The following is a 22,399-nucleotide window of genomic DNA, read 5'->3' as shown; positions in this document are numbered from 1 at the left end:
CTGTGCTAGACTCTGGCAATACAGAGAGTAACTTGACAAGGACCCTGCCCTGGGATATTACCATCCAGAGGGGACAACAGACGGGGGAGATACCAAACCAAACTTCAGGGTCAGGAAGTGATAAAAAGCCATAGGATTAGAAACAAACTGCCAGGGATCCCAAAGGAGGAAGCAATTAATTCTCACTAAATAGATTGGAAACCTGTTAGAGAGGAAGAGACATTTGAACTGATCCTGTGGGCAGCTCAGGAGCTTTTCAAGCAGTGGCTGCAGTAGGAGAAAGGTTCTCGGCGACGACTGAGCAGGATGCCTTCAGATAACAGCCCTGCGCGTGGGAGCTGGTGGGAAGCACGGGCTGGCTTCAGATGGTGAGAGGCCTTGGGGAGCATGCTCAGGATTTGTGGTGCAGATAGTGAGGAGCTACTGTGGGGTTTTTGTCAATTTATTTTTATTAGCAAGGAAAGTCGCACAATCAGATCTGTGTGTCAGAAGGCTCTGGAGACCACAAGGAAGACAGCTGGGGGCTGGACGAGGCTGGGGCAGGTGGAGGCTACTGCAATGAACCAGGCAAAAGAGGCTGAAGCAGGGTGGAAGTAAGAGGTGAAAGTGATGTGAGCGACATTTTCCGATAGAACCAGCCAGTCTTGTTCACCGCCGTGATGTGGGGTTTCAGGGAGAGGGAGGGTGGTTGAGGATGACTCTGGAATCTCTGTCTGGGCGGCTGGGTGGGTAGTGGTAGCATTTGCTAAGTTGGAGAAGGTAGAAGGACATCCCTGCTTGCTCACAGATGAGTAGTGTGACTGGACAAGCCCTTTGGTGGCTCTGAGTTTTCATTCCTCAAAGGCAACGATGTCTATTTAACACTCTGGTTAGTACATATATTTTGCACTAGAAGTCATAATGAATTTTTCTCTTCGCTTCTCACAGCGTGTTAAACCGCACCCCTGTGCATCTGATCCAGGAAATCATATTAGTGGATGACTTCAGCAATGACCGTAAGTAATATCACTGCTCTTTAGGCACAGAGGTCTGTTCCCAGCCCTGAGTAACAGGCAACACGAGTCCATTGATTTTTCTGGGGATAGAGGAAAGCCTAGGTTTGTAATAGCATGGAAGACTTTGAGTGTCTATGGCTTGGACTCAAGAAGGAGATAAACCTTACATTTGAGAAACAACTTCTTGGGTTCTCTGCTGTCTTTGAGGACCTAACCAGCTAAATTTAGTAGATTCATGATTGCGTTGCTATATGTGCATGTATGTGGAAGTATGGGGGGACGTGTATAGGCATGTGTGTGTGTGCGTGGGTGTGCACGTGTACGTGCAAGTGTGTGTGCATGCATGTGTTGAGTGTGGGCAGTGTGAACATGTACATGTGTCACTGACATGGGAAGAGACACCAAACATTAAAACAATCAGCACTGGGACTCAAAGTCCAGAAGCAAGGCCCATCCCTAGAGATTCCTAATTCTTATGCTACATTAATCTGCCAGTCTGAGCTTAGGCTAACATGCCCTCTTCCTCTTCCTTTCATTTCCCTGGGAGGTTGGGGTGGGCCCTGTCTTTTGGACCCCCTGTAAGACATCCCATCACCTGGCCGTGACAGAGTGAACAGCTGCCTTCCAACACACTGGTCATCACCATTTCCTACCTCATGTTCCCCTAGTCATTCTAGCAAAGAACCTGGGTCCTGCCCAAATTCACACCCCAAATCCACTCTCCCCCCAAAACATGTGAGTGTTTCCAGACCTCTGTGCATCAACATTGTAAGGTACAGTAATTGTGGGAGCACTGACAGAATTCCAACATTGGTAGTGACAACACCTCCCAGAGCCATCATCCCGGCAGCCTGGGTGTAGTTCCATGCAGAACTCCCTCTTCCTGGTGACAAACCAGGTGAAACCGAGTGGCCACTGGGACAGGTGCAAGTCCCAGGAGAGTAGCCCCCATGCAACCAGCACTGATGCTGGAAGCTGGGCACAGGGAGCCACTGCCATGCTGGGGTCTGCTGTGCGAGGGCAGGGAACACGCATACTTGTTGATGTAGCCTCAGAACCTCTGGGAATAATACAAAAGTGGGTTGTGCACGAGGCCCAGAGTGGTGCAATCTGGACTCTGAGTTCTGGAACTCGATGATCTGCTCTCCCTTCTCTAGTGAGGAAGAGTTTAGGGGTGGGGAGACACTCACCTTGCTGCGGGGGAGGGGGTGGCTAGCCTCGTGCTGAGGCAGGAGAAGGGAATGCTGTGGGATTCACTTAGAAGCAGAATACCTTATTGGTTAGAGTGTGAACTCTGGAGCCAGACTGCCTGGGTTCAAATCCTATACCTGTAACTTGCTCACTTACTAGCTATGTGCCTTGGGCAAATTATTAACTTCATGTGTCAGTTTCCTCGTCTATCAAGTGGAAATGATAATAATAGTATATATGGTTTATATAAGAATTAAATAAGTTGACACATTGGAAGTGCTTAGAATAGTGCCTGGCCCAGGGGAAGCCTATGTCAACCTTTTCTGTTACTCTTTAGAGTCCAGAGCCAAGCAGACAAGCCAAGGTTAGTAAACTAATAGAGCAAAACCAAAATGGTGGGGTCAAGATAAGGAGTTCAGAGCCAGGGAGCTTGTGAGTCAAAGAAGTGGTGGGGTGACAGGTGAGCTCCGGGGCGACTGAGGCAGATGCCTATGGTGGGGCCTCTTGCCCACCCTAGCACATTTCCCTGTGTGATGGAGAGTTGCACCAGCTCTGTGTAATGCGAGGTATGCTAGGCGGATCCCTTTACACAGAGGGTCTCCATGATCTGAAAGGAAAATCCAAAAGCCATCTCATCCAACCCTGGCCTCCCAGTTTTTACCTGATGTGGTAAAGTGAACAGGACAATGATCTCGTGCTTTTAATGGTCTATTGCAAAGGAGAAATGTCCCCAGGTGACCAGGCCAAGATTTCCCACCTGGAAATATTTTCAAGCAAGTGCACAGGTGCCACTGTGTACTGACCTGCTCCAAAGAGGCCCAGTTGAAGCCACTTTGTCGAATGACAGCAGTGATCCGCCAGTGCCTTCCACTGAAAGACCTTGGAGACAGGACTGGGCTGTTCAGTTTGGGCGGGGGGGACGGTGGGCAAGGCTGCCTTACCTATCCTCCAGGTTCACCTACGGTGCATAGTTACATCGTGCGAGTCCATCCCTGGGCGCTCACTCAACATAATGTCTTGTCTTTGCAGCTGAGGACTGCAGACAGCTCATCAAGTTGCCCAAGGTGAAATGCTTGCGCAATAACGAGCGGCAAGGTAGGTCTGTGCTGCTGGGCAGGGGCCTCGGGTCTGAGCGAGGGGGCTGGGGGAGGGAGGGGGCTCGGTGGCTCCTCCGTGGTCTTGCTGGACGATGGAGGGACAGTGGCACCATTTGGTCATTTGTCCCTGACTGCAGGTCTGGTCCGGTCCCGGATTCGGGGAGCTGATGTTGCCCAGGGCACCACTCTGACTTTCCTCGACAGCCACTGTGAGGTGAACAGGGACTGGCTCCAGCCCCTGTTGCACAGGGTCAAAGAGGTGAGTGAGGCTGAGAAGCAGAGCTGGGCTTCATGGCCTGACTTCTTCCAGTCTCTCTAAAGCTCATAATTTCACATGTGCCCCCCAGTTCCTCTGGGGGGTCGGTGGGACAAATTCTGTCCCATTTTATAGATGAAGGCACCAAGGTCACATGGCAGTCATGGTGGAGCAGTCTGGCATCCCAGCAGGCCTGCAGCAGGAGCTGCCGGAAGCTGGAACATGATACCTGCAGCTTCCTAGACAAGAGAGAACTGCCCAGAACTGTCTCTGCCTGACAGTAGAAGGTTCCAGAAAGGGAGCCCTTGGGAGTGCCTCTTGTGGGAAGGAGGCAGCTGAATTTGTCACCCACTTCCTGAGGCCTCTGTCTTACTTCCACCCAGGCATCACCCTCACACAAAGGCTTTACGCCAAGCAGGCAGGCTGGATGCTAAGAAACCCGAATTCCTTGCCTCTGTTTGTCTTTTAAATTACTCTGGAATTCTGTATGCTGCTTTTTTGCACGTCTCAGTTACTCCACTGGAAAGTGAAAAGAAATTAATTTTTCCCTTCGGTGTTTTATATTCCGTGAGGCCCACCCACTCCCCTGCTGATCTACAGAATGCACGCCTGTTGTAGATGTCAGCATCACTGACTGGCATCTTACTGTTCATTATTCTTCCTGAGTTACTGACTCGTATGGCCGTCCGTGAAGCAGGAGCTCAGGTGTTTTTAACATACCCATTTCACAGATGAGGAGCCAGTCTCAGGAAATATATGACTTGGCCTGATGTTCCTTAGCTGGTACCGTCTGTGCCAGAACCCTCGATGTTGCCTCTGTGGGGTCCTCCTGGGGCTGGAGTTCTTCCTTCTCACCCTGCGTGGCAGCTACTCACCTCCTCCCTGCATGATGACAGTGCTAGGGGGATGAAAGAACTGAGCTGTATATGCTACTCAGAGGAGAACCAGGGAATTTTTACCAACATGGTTCATTCCAGTGAGAGAACCTTGACAGGTTTACAAAATTCTCACACGTGGGCCTAGACGTTAAAGCTCCTTGGTGACCGTTTTCCCTGAGACTGCTAGGATCCAGCCACTTACTGTTGTTTAGAAAATTCATCCCTTTGACATGATCCAGGCAAAGAGTTCTGGACTGAGAAATATGAAGGCATGAAGAGGCCATTCAGTTGAGGGGCTTCTCCTGGCACTGAAGGTCCTTGCAAATGCGCCCCTCCCTCTGTGCTTACATCTGTAGCCACAGCGCATCTGGGCTGCTCCTTGTCCCTGAAAGTGACCCCAACGTTCCCACTGCTCCATCTCTTCAAAGCCCTTCTTGTCCCTGGATGCCCTTCCCGTCCTCTCCACAAACCCACTTGCTCTTCAGGACCTCACCCACGTCTCCCCTCCTCCAGGAAGCCTCTCCTGACTGCACAGCCAGCAAGGATCACTCCTGCCAATAATTGCTCACTGGGCCCACCATTTCCTCTTCTGGGCTTAGTTCTGTCTCCCCCAAGAGATTATAAACCCAGTGGGGCAACAGTCCTCTCCTCATGGCCACCAGTCTGATGTAGAGTAGGTACTCAGTATTCAGAAATTATCATGAAACACCAGATGCCCGATGCGATGGGGAGGAGAGAGTAGAAAGCAGGCTCGCTTCCTGCCCCGGATCTAATTAACAGACATTTACTGAGCACCTGTTTTGGGCAGATCCCAAGGGTTGAAGCTGGCCATGTAAAAGGAATCCACACTTTGGATATGCCACTTAGTAAGGTCCACTGTGGTTCCTGTGTCCTGACGCTGCCCTGGTTTGCAGATGACCTCCTGGGAAGGGGAGCAGAGTGAGCAACCACAGGGAGAAGTGACATGAAAGCTCTAGTCGCAGGGACGCCCTTTGTGAGAAAGAAACATGGAAAACACGTGGACTGTTCTGGGATACTGAAATGGGGAAATTCCACTCCTCACCTTTACTGTCCCACAAAGGTTTTTCTGCCTGTGCATTGCTGCCGCTGCCCCAGGGCCGGCTAAGTCTTCCTGCCACTATTCTTGCCCGGAGATAAAAAGAAAGTGGTGTGTTAACAACAACTGAAGGTTGGTCCCAGAATCAGACCAAGGTTAGAGAATCCTGGAGCACTTAGTTGGGGAAAAAAGAGGTGGGGGTTGGAGACAGTGTCTCTCTTCAGAGGATTTTATATAGAAGAGACAAGGTGTTCCCTGTGTAAACTATGGCCATATTAAAAAGAAGTGAATTTGAAACTCAGGAATGTGGTGTAATGGAAAACCTCTTGGCAGGGGAGCAGAGGAAGGGGACAGAGAAGGCTGACACCTCTCGTATTCCCTTACAAGAGTAATCCACGGTCATCATAGACGTTTTGGAAAATATGGAAGAGTGGAATGAAAACTAATCAACCAGAATTCTACCAGGCAAAGACATCCACTGTTTCCACCTGTTTCTGTCTTTTTCTCTTTGCAGAAAGTATCTTTTCTCATAGTTGTAATCATACTGTACTTATACAATTTTGTATTCTGCTTTTTTCCCTTACACGTTACACACAAGCATTTTCCGAGCAGTGTTTCTAAGGTAATTTGCCTTGCCCAGAACGGCAGATGTGTTGTTGCATACTCATAACAGTCCTGAAGTTCATCTCCGAGGAAGAAATGCAGGGCTGCGGTCCAGGGCAGTGTTCAGCGTCTGCCCAGCACAGCGGTGCCCTCTCCTCTGCCTCACTCCTCCGTGGCCTCCTGCCCCCGCCCACCTCTTCCAGGTTGCTGGCCACGCACCCTGGAGCTGAAGTTCATGGGCCCAGGCTCTCAGATGTTGGGGCTGCTGGGCCAAGGATGGTCAGGGCTCAGACCTGATCCCAGGAGCTCTCTACCCAGAGTTGTGCCAGGCAGACTTTGTCTCTGCAGAGAGCCTTAGCTTTCCTTGGACAGCCTTAATGAACTGTCAAAGCCTTTTCTATCCCAGTCGCTCCAGGTCCACCTCAGAAGCCCTCTCTGAAAAATGCCCTTCTTTCTACATTTGTGGCCTGCTAGTCAGGCGAAGCTTTCGTCTCCTTCTTCCTGAATGGGAGTGATGCCTGCCTGCCACCAACTGCTCCTGCTCTGGGAGCAGTTCTGCTCCAAGACTGAGATCAGCCTCCCAGGCTAAGGTCCTCGGTCCCCACCAATGTCTGAGCTAAGGCTTTTCAAGCAAAGAGATTAGTCAGACACTCCCAGGAGCTGTGGTCCAGCTCTGCCCCTCGCAGGGTGGCAGTGGCCTCTGTGGGCTAAAGAGGTTTTCACTAAGACCCTTACTCTTCTGCTGTTGTGGACTGGTTCCTCTGAGACAGACCCTCGGGGACAAGGAGTGTGTGTGTTTGTCTGCATGTGTTTCCATGTATCTTTGTGTGTCTTGTCTCAGAGTAGAACGTGATTTGATCTTGTGAGTGGAAGTGGAAATTTAAGCTGTAATTGGAGTTTGGGATTTTCAAAAATAGGAAGAGATAAGAAAGAGGCTGAGCTCGAGCTGTCATAAGCTGTCCTCAGCTGGTGTTTTCCACATTGAAAACCTCCCCAACTGTCCTCCTCTTCCCTTCAATTACATGATGATAACTTGCAACAAGCACCAAGTTTTTTTTTTTTCCTTCTCCAACATAGGCTTCTTTTTTTCTCTTTATCTACATATTTCTTTAGCAGGAAAAGAGATTTTAAGAAATCTTAATCCCTGTAGCATTTGGTGAATTTATATAAATAATAGCTTACATATTCTTTGTAGACTTCTCACATGCTTTCCTCTCTTGTTCCTCACAAAAGCGCTGTTAGAGAGGCAGGATAGTTCTGCAAATAATAATTTGTCCTCACTCTATAGAGGAAGAAAGAGTCCCACAGAGTGTGCCGATCTGCTTAAGGTCACACGTATTCTAGATGGCAGAAGCAGAATGGGCACCCAGGCGTCCTGTCAATTTGTCCTTGTTCCACAGTGTCACCTCCTTGAGGATCCCCTCCTGCTCCCCACTCACCCCTCCAGGCCAGCTTAGAGGTCCCCAGGCTGTGTGTCTACACCCTGCATTGCAATCATCTACTCGTCTGTCCTCACCTTTCCTAGACTGTGAAGTCTCATTCATCTTTGTACCTGCCACACTTCCTAAACCATGGCAGGTGGTTGACTACACAAGTGAGCATCTCCAAGAGTTATTTTGATTGCCTCTTCACGATGTGGTTTTAATTACATGAGTCAGTGGAGAAACGAGACGGGTGACAGCCTCTGCAATGGACAGCCACTGGCTGGTGCGTTCAGCCTCTGTCATTGCTCCCAGGGAGGGCCAGTGGGAGTGGGGTAGGGGAGGGGAAAAGGGGGTGGTCCAGGATCTGCCAGGGATTCCACCAGCTGCCTGCTTGAGCCTAAGCGTGGACCTGGCTTTAGAGATACAGCCTTCTGGGGCACACAGTCAGGGGCCTCTGGTGGGTCTGGGTATTTTTATTGAGAGTCCCTTTGACCCTGAGCCTGCAGAAGGGAGACCATCTTGTCCATCTGTAATCTCCACCTGCATCCTGCAGCTCCAGCAGTGTCCTCGGAGGAAGTGAATACACTCCCCTTTCAGCCAGTGTCTATTGAACACCTGCTGCCCACCAGGCTCTGGGCTGGGCCTGAGGGATACATAGTGGAGTGGATATTGACCCCCCAGGTCACTCAGAGTTTCGAGTCCTCATTTTGATGGCTCATTTATAAAGCCTCCTATAGCCCCTTTTCAAGGTCGCGGCTCCACATAGCACTTGTCCCAACATCCTTCACTGCCTGTCTGGTCTCTGTGACTCTCAGCCAAGCAGACACCACAGCCATTCTGTGACAGGAATAATAGGACAGAAACCCTCAGAACTTTTAGGGAGAGTGCACCAGAGCCTGTTGCAGCTCTGGAGGCAGAGCCCGTAAGTGGCTTCTGGGGAAATCTGTGGCAAAGTAAGTGACCAGCATTACATTTTGCATTTTGGGTTTTTCAATATTGAGGAAATACATTTTTAAAACATCAAAACAAAACTGGATTGCAGTTCAGGCGTCCCCAAGACCACCCTCAAATTTAGAACTTAGCAAAGCTGTTACAATCATGGTCACAGTTTACTCCAGTGAAAGGATACAGATTAAAATCTGCAATGGGATAAGCTGCATTGGGGAGAGTTCCAGGCACACGCTTCCACGTGTCCTCCCCCAGGGGTTAAACAGACAGCGCTCGCCTCTCCCAGCGAGAATGTGTGGCAACAAGCACGGCATCCTGGCAGCCAGGGAGGCCAGTCACATAGACATGATGACCACGCTGCTGGTCACCATGCCCCTCCAGAGGTCAAATTGAATTGATCCCATGTGGTGCAAGGCCCTCACCACAAAACACATTGTTAGCACATACAATCTGGTGTAGCCCAAGGCTCCCATGTAAACAAAGACACTCTTCTAGGCAGGACATTCCAAGGGCCTAGAGGTACCTCCCAACAGCTGGGCAAGGGCCAAACACATCTCTGGGCAAGATTAATCCTTTACTGCACGAGGGTGGACAGAAGGATTTAGTGCAGCTGCAGGGGCCCCAAAACTCAGCAAGCAAAGGTGAAATGGAACTTTGTCAGATTCACAGAAGGAGTCTTTGAACTCCTGAGGACATTTTGGAATTCAAGTGATGCGTTTGGGTGTGTGTGTGTGTGTGTGTGTAGGTATTTGTGTGGATGGGGATGTGTGTGCATGCAGAGTGTATCTACACACGGACACACTGACTGTGGCCCAAGAAGAGCCCCAGAGGAACTGTGGCAGCTGGGCAGGTGCAGAGCTGACTGTGAATGAAGCATCTGTGACACCCCAGAGGTAAAAGCAATGCATTGAAAATGAGCATTTCTTTCCATGTGGGCCAGTTGGCTTTCAGAGGCACCTTGTTACTGTCAGAATGAGTCACATGTGGGACGCTCAGAGCCAAATTAACTCTGTGAACTTAAAATCAGGTACTCAGTGAATCTGGAGCTTAAAATAAGAAGACAGCCTCATTTGGGGAAAAGATTGAACCAGGAAATTAAATGGCTTCAAGGAGAAACAGAGGTTCCTGCCTGTGCTGGCCAACGTGTGGTTGGTGCAGAGGATAGGAAAATCAGTCCTGCCTGGTTCCCAAAGACAAGACCTGCTGGCTCCTCCTGCTGCCTGATTCCCATTTAGCTAGCCAAGAGTTTCTGTGTTCAGAAGTGTGTATTTTACCTTAGAGGCAATTGGAGATTTGAGCAGTGAGTGGCAGAGTTGGATTTGCATATGGGAAAGACAGCTTTGGCAGCCAGGTGTAGAAAGGAGAGGATGAGATGGGTGGGGTGGGGCTTAGGAGGCCACTGTAGTGCTCCAGGCACCAGGGGATGGAGAAGAGGCAGGATGGATCTAGAAGAGTAGTTTTAGAGTTAGAACGAGCAGAACTTGATCTGGTTGTTGGGCAGGATGAAGCTTGTTCATTTAGTGCTGGGAGAGGGGGTTATGTGATGACCTGTTAACAGAAATAGGGAACTTAGAGAAAGGAGCATGTTTGGGTAGAAGATGGTGGAGCAACCATCTGAAGGACTAAGTGAAAGCCACATGAACATGGCCAATGGCATATTGGATCTGAGTCTGGACACTAGGAGGGAAGTTGGGGCTGGAGGTACAGATTTGTGAGCCTGTCTACAGGAGCCCACTGAACTTAGGAATCTCTGGAGATGCTATTCATCAACTTGTCCCTGAGTCGCAGGCCTAAATAAAAGTATGTGGGAAGTTTAAGAGGTGCCCACTGTGGGTGTGTGGCTTTGCTTCTTCAGATGAGACCTCAGGCCTGGGATCACCTTCCCAGCTGACTGTATCCTTTACTTTCCAGGGTCCCACTGATGGTGAATGGCTTCTGGAGCCCCCTTTCTCCCTAATGTCCCCCTTTCTCAGTGCGCAGCACTCCCCAGGCAGCCTCCACTCCGTCTCACTGTTCTTAGGTGGCCATGGTGGCTGAGGGGGCCCCTGTGTTGATAAAAGGCTTCCGGTATTTCAGGCATCAGAACTAGAGGTCACTGCATCTGGTGCCCTATTTTATGATGATAAAATAGATATCCAGAGATAAAAGTACTTGGTCAAGGCCTTGCCCCTGCCACGCTCCCTGATCCCCAGCCAGGCCCCTCGGTGACAACTGAGCGCGGGGTCTGTTGTTTTCCAGGACTACACGCGGGTGGTGTGTCCTGTCATCGACATCATTAACCTGGACACCTTCCACTACATCGAGTCTGCCTCGGAGCTCAGAGGGGGTGAGTGTGGCCAATGCCTTCTTCCCGGCAAGGACTTTCTTTTCCTCCTAGTCATTGCTTTAAAGAGGCCAGAGTGAGGGAAGATCTCTCAGTGGTTTGCCTGGAGCATCCAGCCCTGTGTACTGTAATGTAATCACTCTCCAGGTTGGCTCTGATCACTGGGACTGTGAATGGAAGGTTGGGGGAGTGGGCAGGATGCTGCCAGTACCCAGAGCCCCAGCTCTCAGACAGGGCTAACCTGGAAACAAGGATCCCCATTCCCACCCCAAGACCCATTTTCAGGTGCTTCAGGCAATCGAGAGGCCTCTCACAACCCTCTTGCTGACACCTTCACACTGTCCATCTTGCCGCCTGTGGGTCTTACCCCTGGACCCTCTGTTTCCTAACTCCACCTGCAGAGAAGGTTCAGAGAGGCAGCAGGATGTGGACAGAGAGAAGGAAGCCGTGAGAGGGAGTGCTGGCAGCTGTGCTGCTGAGCAGCCCAGGTGAGACCTGTTGTCCCTGGGCCCAGCTTCCCTGGGAACTACATGTGTTCATGAACTTCTGGAAAAGGTGCAGAATGAGCAAGCTCTGCAGGTAGCAAGGTACTTCAAAAAGTTCCTGGAAAGATTTGTATTATCTTTCAATTCTGTTTTTCCATGAACTTTCTGAAGTACCCTTGTACTTCTGAGAGACCCTGTCAGTTGGCGGGTGCTGTGTTTCAGGGTTTGACTGGAGCCTCCACTTCCAGTGGGAGCAGCTCTCCCCAGAGCAGAAGGCGTGGCGCCTGGATCCCACGGAGCCCATTAGGTAAGTAGGAAGGGTCAGGGCAGGGTGGGGTGGTGGATTCATTGCCACGTGGTCCTTCCGCTGTCACGTGGTGCGGGGAGGCGGTTCATATTGGATGCTCAAAGGATTGGGCAGAGACAGAAAAAACCCTGTGCCAGGCCATCTCCACTCTTGCCCTTATTTTAGGAGCTTTCCGTCTTCAGGGAGACTTCTTTCTAAGGGGATGGGGCCTGGTGGAGCCCAGTGTCCACTCATATGCATGCTGGGATGTACTCATGCTTCCTGCTAACCTTGGGGATCCAAGATGGTCCCCTTTTGGCCCCTGGTGAGGGAAAAGATGGTCCGTTGGGGCCAAGAGCAGAGCCCCCAAGTCTTGTATGTCAGGATTCAGCCGAGGAAGGTTGAGGAAGTGGAGGCTGATATCAAGGCATAGCCATTGCTACGTATTAACAAGCACATCTGCTCCATTCTGTGGGAGAACATGACAGTGGTGTGGACTCTGGGCTGCTTTACTGTGTGGTGGATGGTTCTGTTCTGACCCAGATTCCTCTTCCAAGCTCCATTGTGACCTACGGCATGTGGTGGCAAGGTGTCTGCCTGGGCTTCAGGGCCCATGCGAGGGTTTGGCGTAGACTAGAGCATAGTGGTCCACCCCATGGGGAGTCTGTGGTCTCCACGCCGGGTATACGGCCTTGATGTACTTCTAGGACTGGATGGTAAACGTACTCTGGGATGCTTGGGCTTGGGAATCTCCAGGTTAAACCGAGTCTGCCTCAGCTGCAGTGACAGGAGGATAAGAAGTACTTGAAGAACTGCAGAGAAGGCCACTGGAGTGAGGTTGCTCAGTCCCGTGACTTAGGGATGCCCAGGACAATTGAAGGACATGTCTGTGTCTCTGGTGCCTGCCACATAAAAAAATTTTATTATTTCTGTTCAACTGACTTAAGCCAAACTGAGGACCAGACAGGATATGAAGAGCTGAAAGGACAATTCACACCGGTGGCAGGGACCCTGAGATCTGTGCCATACAGACCTCTGTCTCCTCTCCCTGCCGCCCTCCTCCCTTCTCCAGCTGTCCCCATCTGGAGTGATGCCAAGAGGCAGACAAGTCACATGGCGCCTGGACAATGCCCTTTATTTCTAGAGGGGGAGGAGTGGTTGATGCCACGCCAGCCCCGTGCGGTACACGTCAGCCCCTCAGTGACTCTGGCAGTGCCACTTCCTGAGGGCTCGCCCACCCACCCCAGACGTTGACTCTTACAGCCGTCATCCTTGTCCTTACTGGGTTATTGGCTTGGGCTCTGCCACCTTGCCTCCTTCCTCTTCGCCCCTTTCCTTTCCAGACAGCTGCTTTGGCATCTCTGTCAGCCATCAAGAGCCAGGGAAGGCTTGGGTGGGCCTCGAGAAAATAAAAGGAAGACGAGGGTGTGCTAGTTCACTAGGGCTGCAGTCACAGGCCCCACGCCCTGAGTGGCTTCACCAGCAGAAATTCACTGTCTCACAGTCTGGAGACCAGAGTCTGAGGCTGAGGTGTTGGCAGGGTTGGCACCTTCGAGGGCTGTCCGGGCCTCTCCTCGGCTTGTAGATGGTCATCCCCCTTCTGTGTCTCTCCGCATCATCTATTCTCTTGGTGTGTCTTCCTCTGGGTCCAAATTTCACCTTCTTATAAGGACATCAGTCATGTTGGATTAGGGCCCTCCCTGATGACCTCATTTGAACTTGATTACCTCTATAAAGACCCTGTCTCCAAATAAGGTTGCATTCTGAAGTATAGGGTGCCAGGACTCCAACATACCTTCCTTCAGCAGGGGACACAGTTCAACCTATAAGAGAGGGGTGGAGAGGGAGAAAGAGGAGAGAGAGCCCAGTTTCAGGAAATGGACGTGCAGCTAACACTCAGCCCCTCTTCTCTGCCTGGGCATGGCCTGGTGGAGGCCAGTGTAGTCTCTGTAGGTGTCAGAACAGCGGGGGTTTGGACCGAGTCCTGGGCTCCCACCGGGGGTGGGCTCACGAATGAATTTGCCAGTCTGCAAGGTCAGGAGATTTACAATCAATGGGGAAAACCCTGGAGGATGTTCTCGTTTTAGGTAACTGGAAAATGTTTTGGCCCTTCTAAAGAGGAACAGAAATGAGAAGAAAATGGCCTTGAGTTCCAGGCTCCCAGGGCAGAAGAGTTTGAGAGTAGTTTCTCCCCTATTACTGACCTCCCTCTTTTTCTCCCAAACTCACAGGACTCCCATCATAGCTGGAGGACTCTTTGTGATCGACAAAGCCCGGTTCGATTACCTGGGGAAATACGATACGGACATGGACATCTGGGGTGGGGAGAACTTTGGTGAGTCCTCGACCTGTGCATCCTGCCCTATACCATTCTATGTGCCCTGGGGGCTGGGGCGAGGATCTCTGTGTCCTTGGATCCAGCACCGAGCTGATGGAGAGTCACACGTCTAGGATAAGGGCCTGTGAGGTGGCGAGTGAGTCCCTCTTTGGGGGGAAGACCCCTGCAGCACAGAAAAGTGGTTGTTGGAGGATGGTGAGCTTCTCCATGGGGCCATGTGGGTGCTGAGGACCAGGCAGGTGGCAGTGTGTGGGCTGGGGGCAAAGGCTGAGTTGCAAAAGCCAGGAAGACCAAGGGGAAACATCAAGTCTGAGGAGCCAAACACAGGCTTAAACTAGGAGCACTGAATTTGGGAGTTTAGAGTTGGAAGGAGACAGGAGAGAAAGAGAATGAGGATCAGGAACGACGGTGGTATCCGTTGACGTCCATTCACATCCTTTGTCTGCTGTGAGTGTAGTGCTAAGCACTGGGTTAATGAGGAGCATCTGGGTTAATTGCTACAGGAACCCCCAGAGTATCTTGCCTTTATGTTTTAGTGGGAGAGGAAAGGGTGAGAGAGAGGGGCCTATTATAGGGCCCCAAACTGCAAACAGATGGCCAGGTCTGGCCGCCCTGGGGCGGGGCTGAGATCTGCAGCTGCAAGAGAAACAGCACAGTCAGAAAGACCCATTCCATCTAGTTAGTGACACTAAGTGACCCTCATTTCCCTCGTGTATTAAAAGTGTTGCCTTGGGACTATAACCCTACTTTTGGGGGTTGTTATGTAAATCCATGGAGGTAAATATGTAAAAACCATGGCACCGTATGGGCATGATACATGTTAGTTTCTTTCCACCAAGTGAGACCTAAGAGATCACTAGAATATAAGCTGCACCAGAGCAGGGATTTGGGTCTATTTTGTTCATGGCTAGCTCCAGTGCTTAGTATAGTGCCTGCCACTTAGGAGGCCCTCAGTAATACAGAACAGTCAGAGGGACAACTGTCGCGGTCCTTCCCTCTCTGGGCACCAGCAGCATGTCTGCTATGGGCTCTCTGAGCAGGAGCGCGGGTCAAGAGGATGATCTGTGGGGTTTATCCTGGCATGTAGTAGTGATCCCGGGCATTGTCCGCTGCCTTTGTTTTCTCCAGTCTCTGCCTTCAGGGTGTTTTATGGCTTTCTTCCTCAGTCACTAAGTTATTTCTCAGAAATTTATGGCTTCTGGCCTGACCCACAGTATCAGTTCTCCCAAACTGGGCAGTATAGAGAAATCCATCAGAAAAGTTGGTCTCCTGCCATGCAGGGCCCAGACTGGAAGCTTGACAAACCACACAGAAAACCCTGACACCCACTAACCAAACAAACTCCTCTTCCTGGAACCAGTCCATGAAGGCCTCCTGCAACATCATAGGGGTTGTTGGTGTGGGGCTGAGGCTGGGTCCACCTGCAGCAGCCTGGAAAAACCTGGAGCCAGGCAGACCCTTGGTGTTCTGGGGGTGGGGGGGGTGGGCAGGGATTTCTCTCTCACTGGGCAGAGCCAACTGTACGCCCTGATGATCACAGTACCTCTTACTGAGTGATGTGTTCTGGCTCAGCCAGCAAATGAATCCTCTCTACAGCACTTTTGATAGACAGCAGTCACCTAATCTCTACTCAAGTGCTACTTATAATGATGTGTGGACTCTTTCACAGTTCAGCACATCGTTTTCGAAACTTTTTGTTGAACTATTCGAAAATTCTAAGTTCAAGCCCGGCTCCCCCAACTTCTGTCTGTCGGGATGTTGGGACTTAACTTGCCCTCTTGAACTGCGCAAAGTGAAATGATCCTTCTCCCACGTGGCAGTCCCATTTGGATTCAGGCACATGTTATTTTCAACGATGGCACATTCTGGTCTGACTTACCAGCACCTTTTTCTTTTTAGCAATGTTAACACACATCTGTGCAAATCAAGTAGCAATCTCATCTAGCCAGCTTCCGAGTCATTTGGCATTAACGAGGCCTGATTCCGATAGAGAAGTTGGGAATGGGTGCTGGGGAGGTGTGGGAGAGATATTTACAATCCATCACAAAATGTTTTAAACTACAAGAAAAGCGCTGCCGACAGCTATCGCAGGGAACACTGTTTTCTCTCACTCTAACATTCCATTATGTTATAGCCAGCTAACAGCACTTTGAAAGCCATTTCTGGATTTATTTATTTATTTTTAGCATTTTATATGGGAGAAAATGCAGTGTTTTTCCAATGGTGGATAGATCACGTGCACAGCGTCAGATCTGCGGGTGGGGATAGTGAGGCGCCTGAGTATGTGAGGGTGGGAATTTGAAAAGAGTCCCGGTGATGATCAGGGATTTGGATGGGTTTTGCAAGTGACACTCAGCTGCCATGGAGAGATGGTGCTAAGGGCTGAAGGAAGCTGCCTGTCAGAGTGAACAAATTCTGGCTCCAGGGTGTAGCAGGAGGGGCCTCCCCACGCCCAGGTCACCAAGTCCTGAAGATCTGCTCCCCCCAGCATTGCCCACATCCATCCCCTTCTCTCTATCCCCACCAATACTATCCTAAATGATCCTCCACCTCTCTTTACTCCTGTCAAATCCATCCTCCCACCCTCCTGCCAAAGCGCTCTTTCTGAAATGCAAGCCCGCCCATCCCTCCCAGGCCTGGGCATCCTCAGTGGCTCCCTCTTATCCTGAGGACGAGGCCGACATTCTTCTCTCAGCCTCATCAGCTTGCTCCTCCCTCCAGCCTTCAGTCCAGAGGCACTAACAGGACCTCAGCATGTGCCTGACCCTCTGCAAGGACTGAGCCTGTCTGCTCCACCAAAGCTGATTCTTCTGCTGCAGAAGCAGGTTGCACTGCAGCTCTGGGGCGCCTCCTCTAGCACGAAAACACCTTCTCTGCCCTCCCGCTTGGCCACCCGCTCCCTTGCTCCATGCCCCTCAGCACCAGTTCTCTTCCCCATCACTGCACCGAGCCTGAGCTCTCTTATGTATTTGTCTGTTCGTATTTGTCTGTTTATTCGCCTGTACCTGCTGCCCTGCCTCTTACTAAACCTGGAGCTCCTTAAAGGCAAGACCATCCATCCAACTTCTCATTCTTGAGGCAGGCAACAGTAGAAGCTGCTCACTAAATGTGCATTCAAAAAAACGAGAGACTGGATGGAAAGGAGGTTCAGGATGGAAAGGACAATATACTGTTAGTCTGTTTCTTTTGCTTATAACAGAATACCTGAAACTGAGTAATTTATAAAGAAATGAAATTTATTTCTTATCGTTCAGAAGTTGGAAAGTCCACAGTCCAGGGAATGCATCTGGTGAGGACCTGCTTAGTGGGAACCCTCTACAGGGTCCTGGGGCAACCAGGGAATCACATGGTGAGAATGGGCTGAGCAAAGGAGAGCTAAACTGCTCATTCTTATGAAGCCATCAGAACCACACCCATTACTCCATGAATGGATCAGTCCATTCACAAGGGCACAGTCCTCAATCTAATTACCTTTTAAAGGCTCCACCCTTCATATACCATAATAGGATTTCCCACCCTCTTAACACTGTTCCAATGGAGGTCAAGTTTCCAACACATGAATTTGGGGGACACATTTGATCCATAGCATTCCCATATATCCAGTCTACGATGCTCCATGTAAAATAGGACTCATTGCTTCAAAGGGAGCCATGTTCAAGGGTTTCTTTTAAACTGAGAATAATAAAAGCAGGTAGAGGCATCTTTCCATTCTCAGAAGTAGAATTGCTGTGTGTTCTAGGTGTGTTTGCATGTGCTGTGTTGTCTATTTCACAGTACAAAAATACAGAGATTACTGGAAAAGGCTCTGGGCAGGGCAACCAGGACCTGCCCCATCTCACTTTTCATCCCTTAGAAGCAGCTGTTGATGGACTGGTTTCAGTGGCCATGTGAAAGCCATGCCTATCTTAGCCGATCCCCCCCCCCACACACACATGCCCTGACCCTCGTGCGTGCCATAGTTCCCACAAAATATTTCTAAAGTGAGCTGAATAGTTTTGATAATTACATCTAGAGTTCAGCACATGAGCAGGCTTTAGGGAAATGTGGCTTTTAGACTTTTTTTTCAGAAGTCGATTTGCATTAAAATTGGATGTTTAACCTCTAATTTACATAACACAGGGTACCTGTAATATATCTACTTTGAGCTGCATCTTACTTTTAGCTTTTGGTCTTTAGAAATAAAAGGAATCTGCTGCCCAGTAAGAAGTGTGTGTGTGTGTGTGTGTGTGTGTGTGTGTGTGTGTCTGTGTGTGTGTGTGTGTGTGTGTGTGTGTGTGTGTGTGTGTGTGTGTGTGTGTGTGTGTAGGTGGCAGGGGTGGGGGGTGCACATTCCAAAAAAGGAGGCTTTGGCACATAGAGGAAGGGAGATTATGGGTTTCCTCAATTTAGAAAGTGGGATTTCCAAAGCACAGCAGGCGCAAAAGACAGTGCTGAGAAGAGAGAGATGGGGTGGGGGGAGGCTAGAGGAGTCTCCACCACCCACTACCCCCAGAATGTAGTCAGGGACACCAGGCTGTGCCAGGCTTGGTGCACGCACACATGCATGGGGGTGCGCATTGCAGAAAGAACATGGGCTGTGGAATCAGACAGCCCTAAGTTTGAATCCTGTAGTCACCACTGAGTATCCTTGGGAAAGTTTCTTCACTTTATTAAGTCTGTTTCCAAGTCTTTAAAGTGGAGACAGTGGCACCTGTGGTAGGGAGAACGTAGAGAGAATGGCCCTGCAAAGATATCCACACCCTAATCCCTGCAGATGTGATTAAGGTTACTAATTAGGGACCTGAAGTCAGGAGATTATCCTGGATGATCCAGGTAGGCCCAGTCTAAGTACCTGATCCCTTCAAGGCAGAAAACTTTCTCAGGCTGGAGGCAGAAGAGAAGAGGCAGAAGGAGAAGCTGGAGGGATCGGAAGCATGAGAGGGGCTCCACCTGCCATCACTAGTTTGCAGATGGAGGGGGCAACACAGAAGTAGCAGAGAGAGGCCCCAGGTTGACAGCCAGCAGGGAAAGGGACCTCAGTCCTGTAACCCCAAGGAACTGAGTTCTGCAAACAACCTGAATGTGCTTGAAAGCGGATTCTTCCTCAGAGCCTCCAGAAAGGAATACGATCCCGCAGACACCTTGTGAGACCCTAGGTGGAGGACCCAGTGAAATCCACCTGCTAAATTGGTGGTAAATTGTTATGGCAGCAATAGGAAACCATCACGGTTCCCATATCACAGGAGTGTTGTGAATATTATTAGACAACGCAGGCACCTCTGCTCCACCTGCTGCCTGCCTTCCCCTTTAGGCTACATGTGAGCACGAGCAGTATTTGTTAAAGGAGGATTGAGGCCAACCCCCTAGAATTGTTTATTCCTCGTACTTTCTCTTTTGGCCTCACCCGTTCCATGCTTGGCAGCTCAGGATGAGGGAAATGGTCTCACCTGAGAAGAGCACCCAAGTCTGATAGAAAGCCACCTTTTCCTCTAGGTGGAGCAAAGCTAAGGCAGCCACACTCAGGTGAGACCCCCCCAAGGCCATCCTGTCCTGCTGCTCCTGAATGTCTCCAGGTCTAATCAAGTTCCATGACAGAGGACATTGGTTGGTCATTTTTCAAAGGGAATATGGAAAGATAAAGGGTGCCACCTTGGCATTGGCAGTTGTGTGGCCATTGGAGACCATGGTCCAAAAGCAGGGAGCCCTGGATGCAGCCTTTATTGTCCCGGATGTGGGTGAAGTGCAGTCCTGCTCACACATTCACAGCTGTCTTGTGGGCCAGTTAAGATTTTCTCTTCTCAAATCTATGCATTTATTAAAGGATAATAAGAACAGCTTGCTTCCCGGCCAGTAGGCACAGGGAACTTTAAGATTACAGAAAGGCAAGGTCCCTTATGCATGTATATATGTGTGGACTTATGAGTGACAATAGCCAGATGAGTGTCTGTCTCTCTCTGCCCAACACTGTCCTCTCTACTCCCTTTGTCCTCAGTAGGTTTAAACTTGGCCAAAGGTAGAACAGATAACACTACTGTGTATATGATATACGTACGTATACAGTATACAAGGCTCCATTTAAAACAGAGCCCATTGCATTAAGTAGTACCTGTGCGTAATGGTCCCGTTTGCCTCTGTTTACAAAGCAGGCTATAAAATGAAATTAGAACCTTGACCAGTACGAGTGAGTGGTGGCAATATGAGAGAACAGCTGTGCTTGCTTCCTGGGGAGAAGGCTGTCCCTTCTCGCCTGAATTCCTGTCTGGCATTTATGGGCTCCACGGGTGGATGTTGATTCTGGAGAAGGGTTAGGGCCCTAGGAGGGCTGGTAAAAAGAGTTGATGGGTTAATGAGGAGATAAGAGATGGGAATGGAAGGCAGGAGGGCAGTTTGCTCTCAAACATTAATCTGAAGTTTAAAGAAAGTGAGATGATAGCAATGCCCCCAATGAGGATGCAATAATTACACCTGTCCCTGCCTGGAATTCAGAGTGGATGTGGGTCTGTGTGCAGGTGCTGACTCAGCGAGAAGCCCCTATAAACTCCCTGCACAAAATCCTTTGCTCCCTCCCCCTCCACTGGAGACACTGTGACTGCAGGAGCTGCAGCCTTGGAGCCTGGAGACTCCGAGCTGTACCTGGAACACCTCTGCCTCACCCCTTGGTCTGTTCTGATGACACCTGTACTACCCCTCCACCCCTGCCTCTGCGTGGCACCTCAGGATTACAAGACTTTCCCCAGGGCTTCAGCAGATCTCTGTGAACCGCTGGGCCTGGCTCGCAGTCCTAGGATACTCATCATTATCCTGAGGTCTGGTATAGATAAGGGTAGGGCAACTGTGTATCTCGGGTTTTAACTATTCCACACTGTAGGACCTTTACATCATTACACCAAGCTGAAAACTCCAAGCTGCAGTCCTCAGACTGCCTTTTGACTCCGGCAGCAGCACAACCACCCATGTCAGGCCACGTGCCCCCCATCGTTTCAGATATGACTGTCTGGGCCCCAGGGTAGAGAGACTCTTAACCATCTCAGGCTGCAGGCTCCTCTGGGTGGCAGCAGCTGGCCTGTAGGAGAACTAAGACAGACATTGTTCAGAACTGGATGAGAGCATTAACAAGGTAGCAACGTGACAGCTAGTTATTTGTCACTCGTGTTAGTTTGTGTGCATCTTTGTACCCACAGCTGTATTGGCCAGTGGGAGATATTCAGTCTTGAGGCAAGGCAGTGCCAGGGCCACACTGTGAGTTTTGGTGCTAGAGAGATGTGCGTCAAGTTCCAGCAACTAGCTGGCTGTCAGATGTCCAATTAGAGCTGCTGCTGCGTCGTAAAATAAGAACATCAGTAACCACTGTGCAGGGTTGGCAGGAGGACCGAAGAGCCACCGCCTGAGGAAGAGCCTAACAAAGCCTGGCCCCGGAGGAAACGAAGGGATCGTTTTCCTCCCAGGGCTAATGTTTGCAGGTTGTTGTACTCTGAATTTATGCACTAGAGCAACAGATATAGGGAAAGAGAAGGAAGACGAATGGATTTAGAGGAGGAGAGCAGGCATGGCTGCTTTGGGCTGTGGGAAGATGCTGAGGGGGTAGAAGACGTATCAGGTGTGGTGGAGTCCGGTGCACCTCCCTGGAAGCTTTGGCCAGCCAGTGGACGCTGGTGCTGGAGCCGGAATGGAGCTGGGGCTGGGGGTAGGGGTCAGTCCTCAGCATCGCGGGAACCCTGGGCTCAGATGAGGAAGCAGGGTCAGGAAGACACTCTCAAAGACACAGCCTTGGGGAGAAGTAGGAGAACACCAGGAGACCAGAGGAAGGTGGAGAAGGACCAGAGCCAGGTGACAGTACTGTCCAAGGGGGGGACCTGTGCATGACTGTGGCAGAGGGGAAGGGGCCTGTAGATCCAGAGAGAAACAAGATGCTGGACAAGGGAGCACAGGGAGAGAAACAGCTTGTGGCGGGCTGGGAGGTGAGGAGGCTGGGGTGGGGGCATAGGTTAGAGGGGTTTGCTTTGCACGTGAGGAGGGACATGTGTCTCATTTGAATCCATGGAAAGGAAGAGATCATAGCGGAAACACATGCATCTCTGTAGGAGAAGGCTGGCACGACACTTGTAGGTTATATCTGGTGAGCAAAACTCCATTGCTCGTTCTGAGGGATTAGAGGGTTTTCCTTTTTCGGAACTGGAGCAGACCCTGTTTTGAGTCCCTGGAGAGGAGTTGACTAGAGCACAGACATGTTAAGGAAGACATCCTGAGACTCAAATTCACGCATACCGACACAATCCCACGCACTGAACCCTCGATGCACTCAGTGCATGATGCAGACGTGGGTGCTGGGCAGCTGCTGAGCTAAGTCCTCACTCACAGTCTCAAACTGTGCCCCAAATGCCAGCTCGCTCTGTATCATGGAGCCGTATGGAGAGCCAAAATCTCAAATGTTAAGTCCGCAAACTTCAGGTGTCTCCTGCTGTGCGGCAGAAGACGGGAGGAGACAGCTATAAACTGTCTCAGAAGTTTGAAGTGGGCTCAGGTGGGCGCAGCACATCAT

The 22,399-nt window shown here is 50.4% G+C and overlaps 1 protein-coding gene across 1 annotated transcript in view; it reads left to right on the top strand.

Moving 5' to 3' along the window:
• GALNT14 (polypeptide N-acetylgalactosaminyltransferase 14) overlaps positions 1-22,399 on the top strand; it is a 208,921-nt gene that overhangs the window by 166,492 nt on the left and 20,030 nt on the right. Inside the window, exons 4-9 of the mRNA XM_063078686.1 lie at positions 928-995; positions 3,216-3,281; positions 3,421-3,542; positions 10,688-10,775; positions 11,480-11,564; positions 13,775-13,878. Of these exons, the coding sequence (XP_062934756.1) occupies positions 928-995; positions 3,216-3,281; positions 3,421-3,542; positions 10,688-10,775; positions 11,480-11,564; positions 13,775-13,878 (533 nt within the window). The remainder of the gene's footprint in view (positions 1-927; positions 996-3,215; positions 3,282-3,420; positions 3,543-10,687; positions 10,776-11,479; positions 11,565-13,774; positions 13,879-22,399) is intronic.

The sequence above is a fragment of the Cynocephalus volans genome, chromosome 14 (assembly GCF_027409185.1).
Source record: "Cynocephalus volans isolate mCynVol1 chromosome 14, mCynVol1.pri, whole genome shotgun sequence".
Lineage (NCBI taxonomy): Eukaryota > Metazoa > Chordata > Mammalia > Dermoptera > Cynocephalidae > Cynocephalus > Cynocephalus volans.
This window is presented reverse-complemented; position numbering and strand designations above follow the sequence as displayed.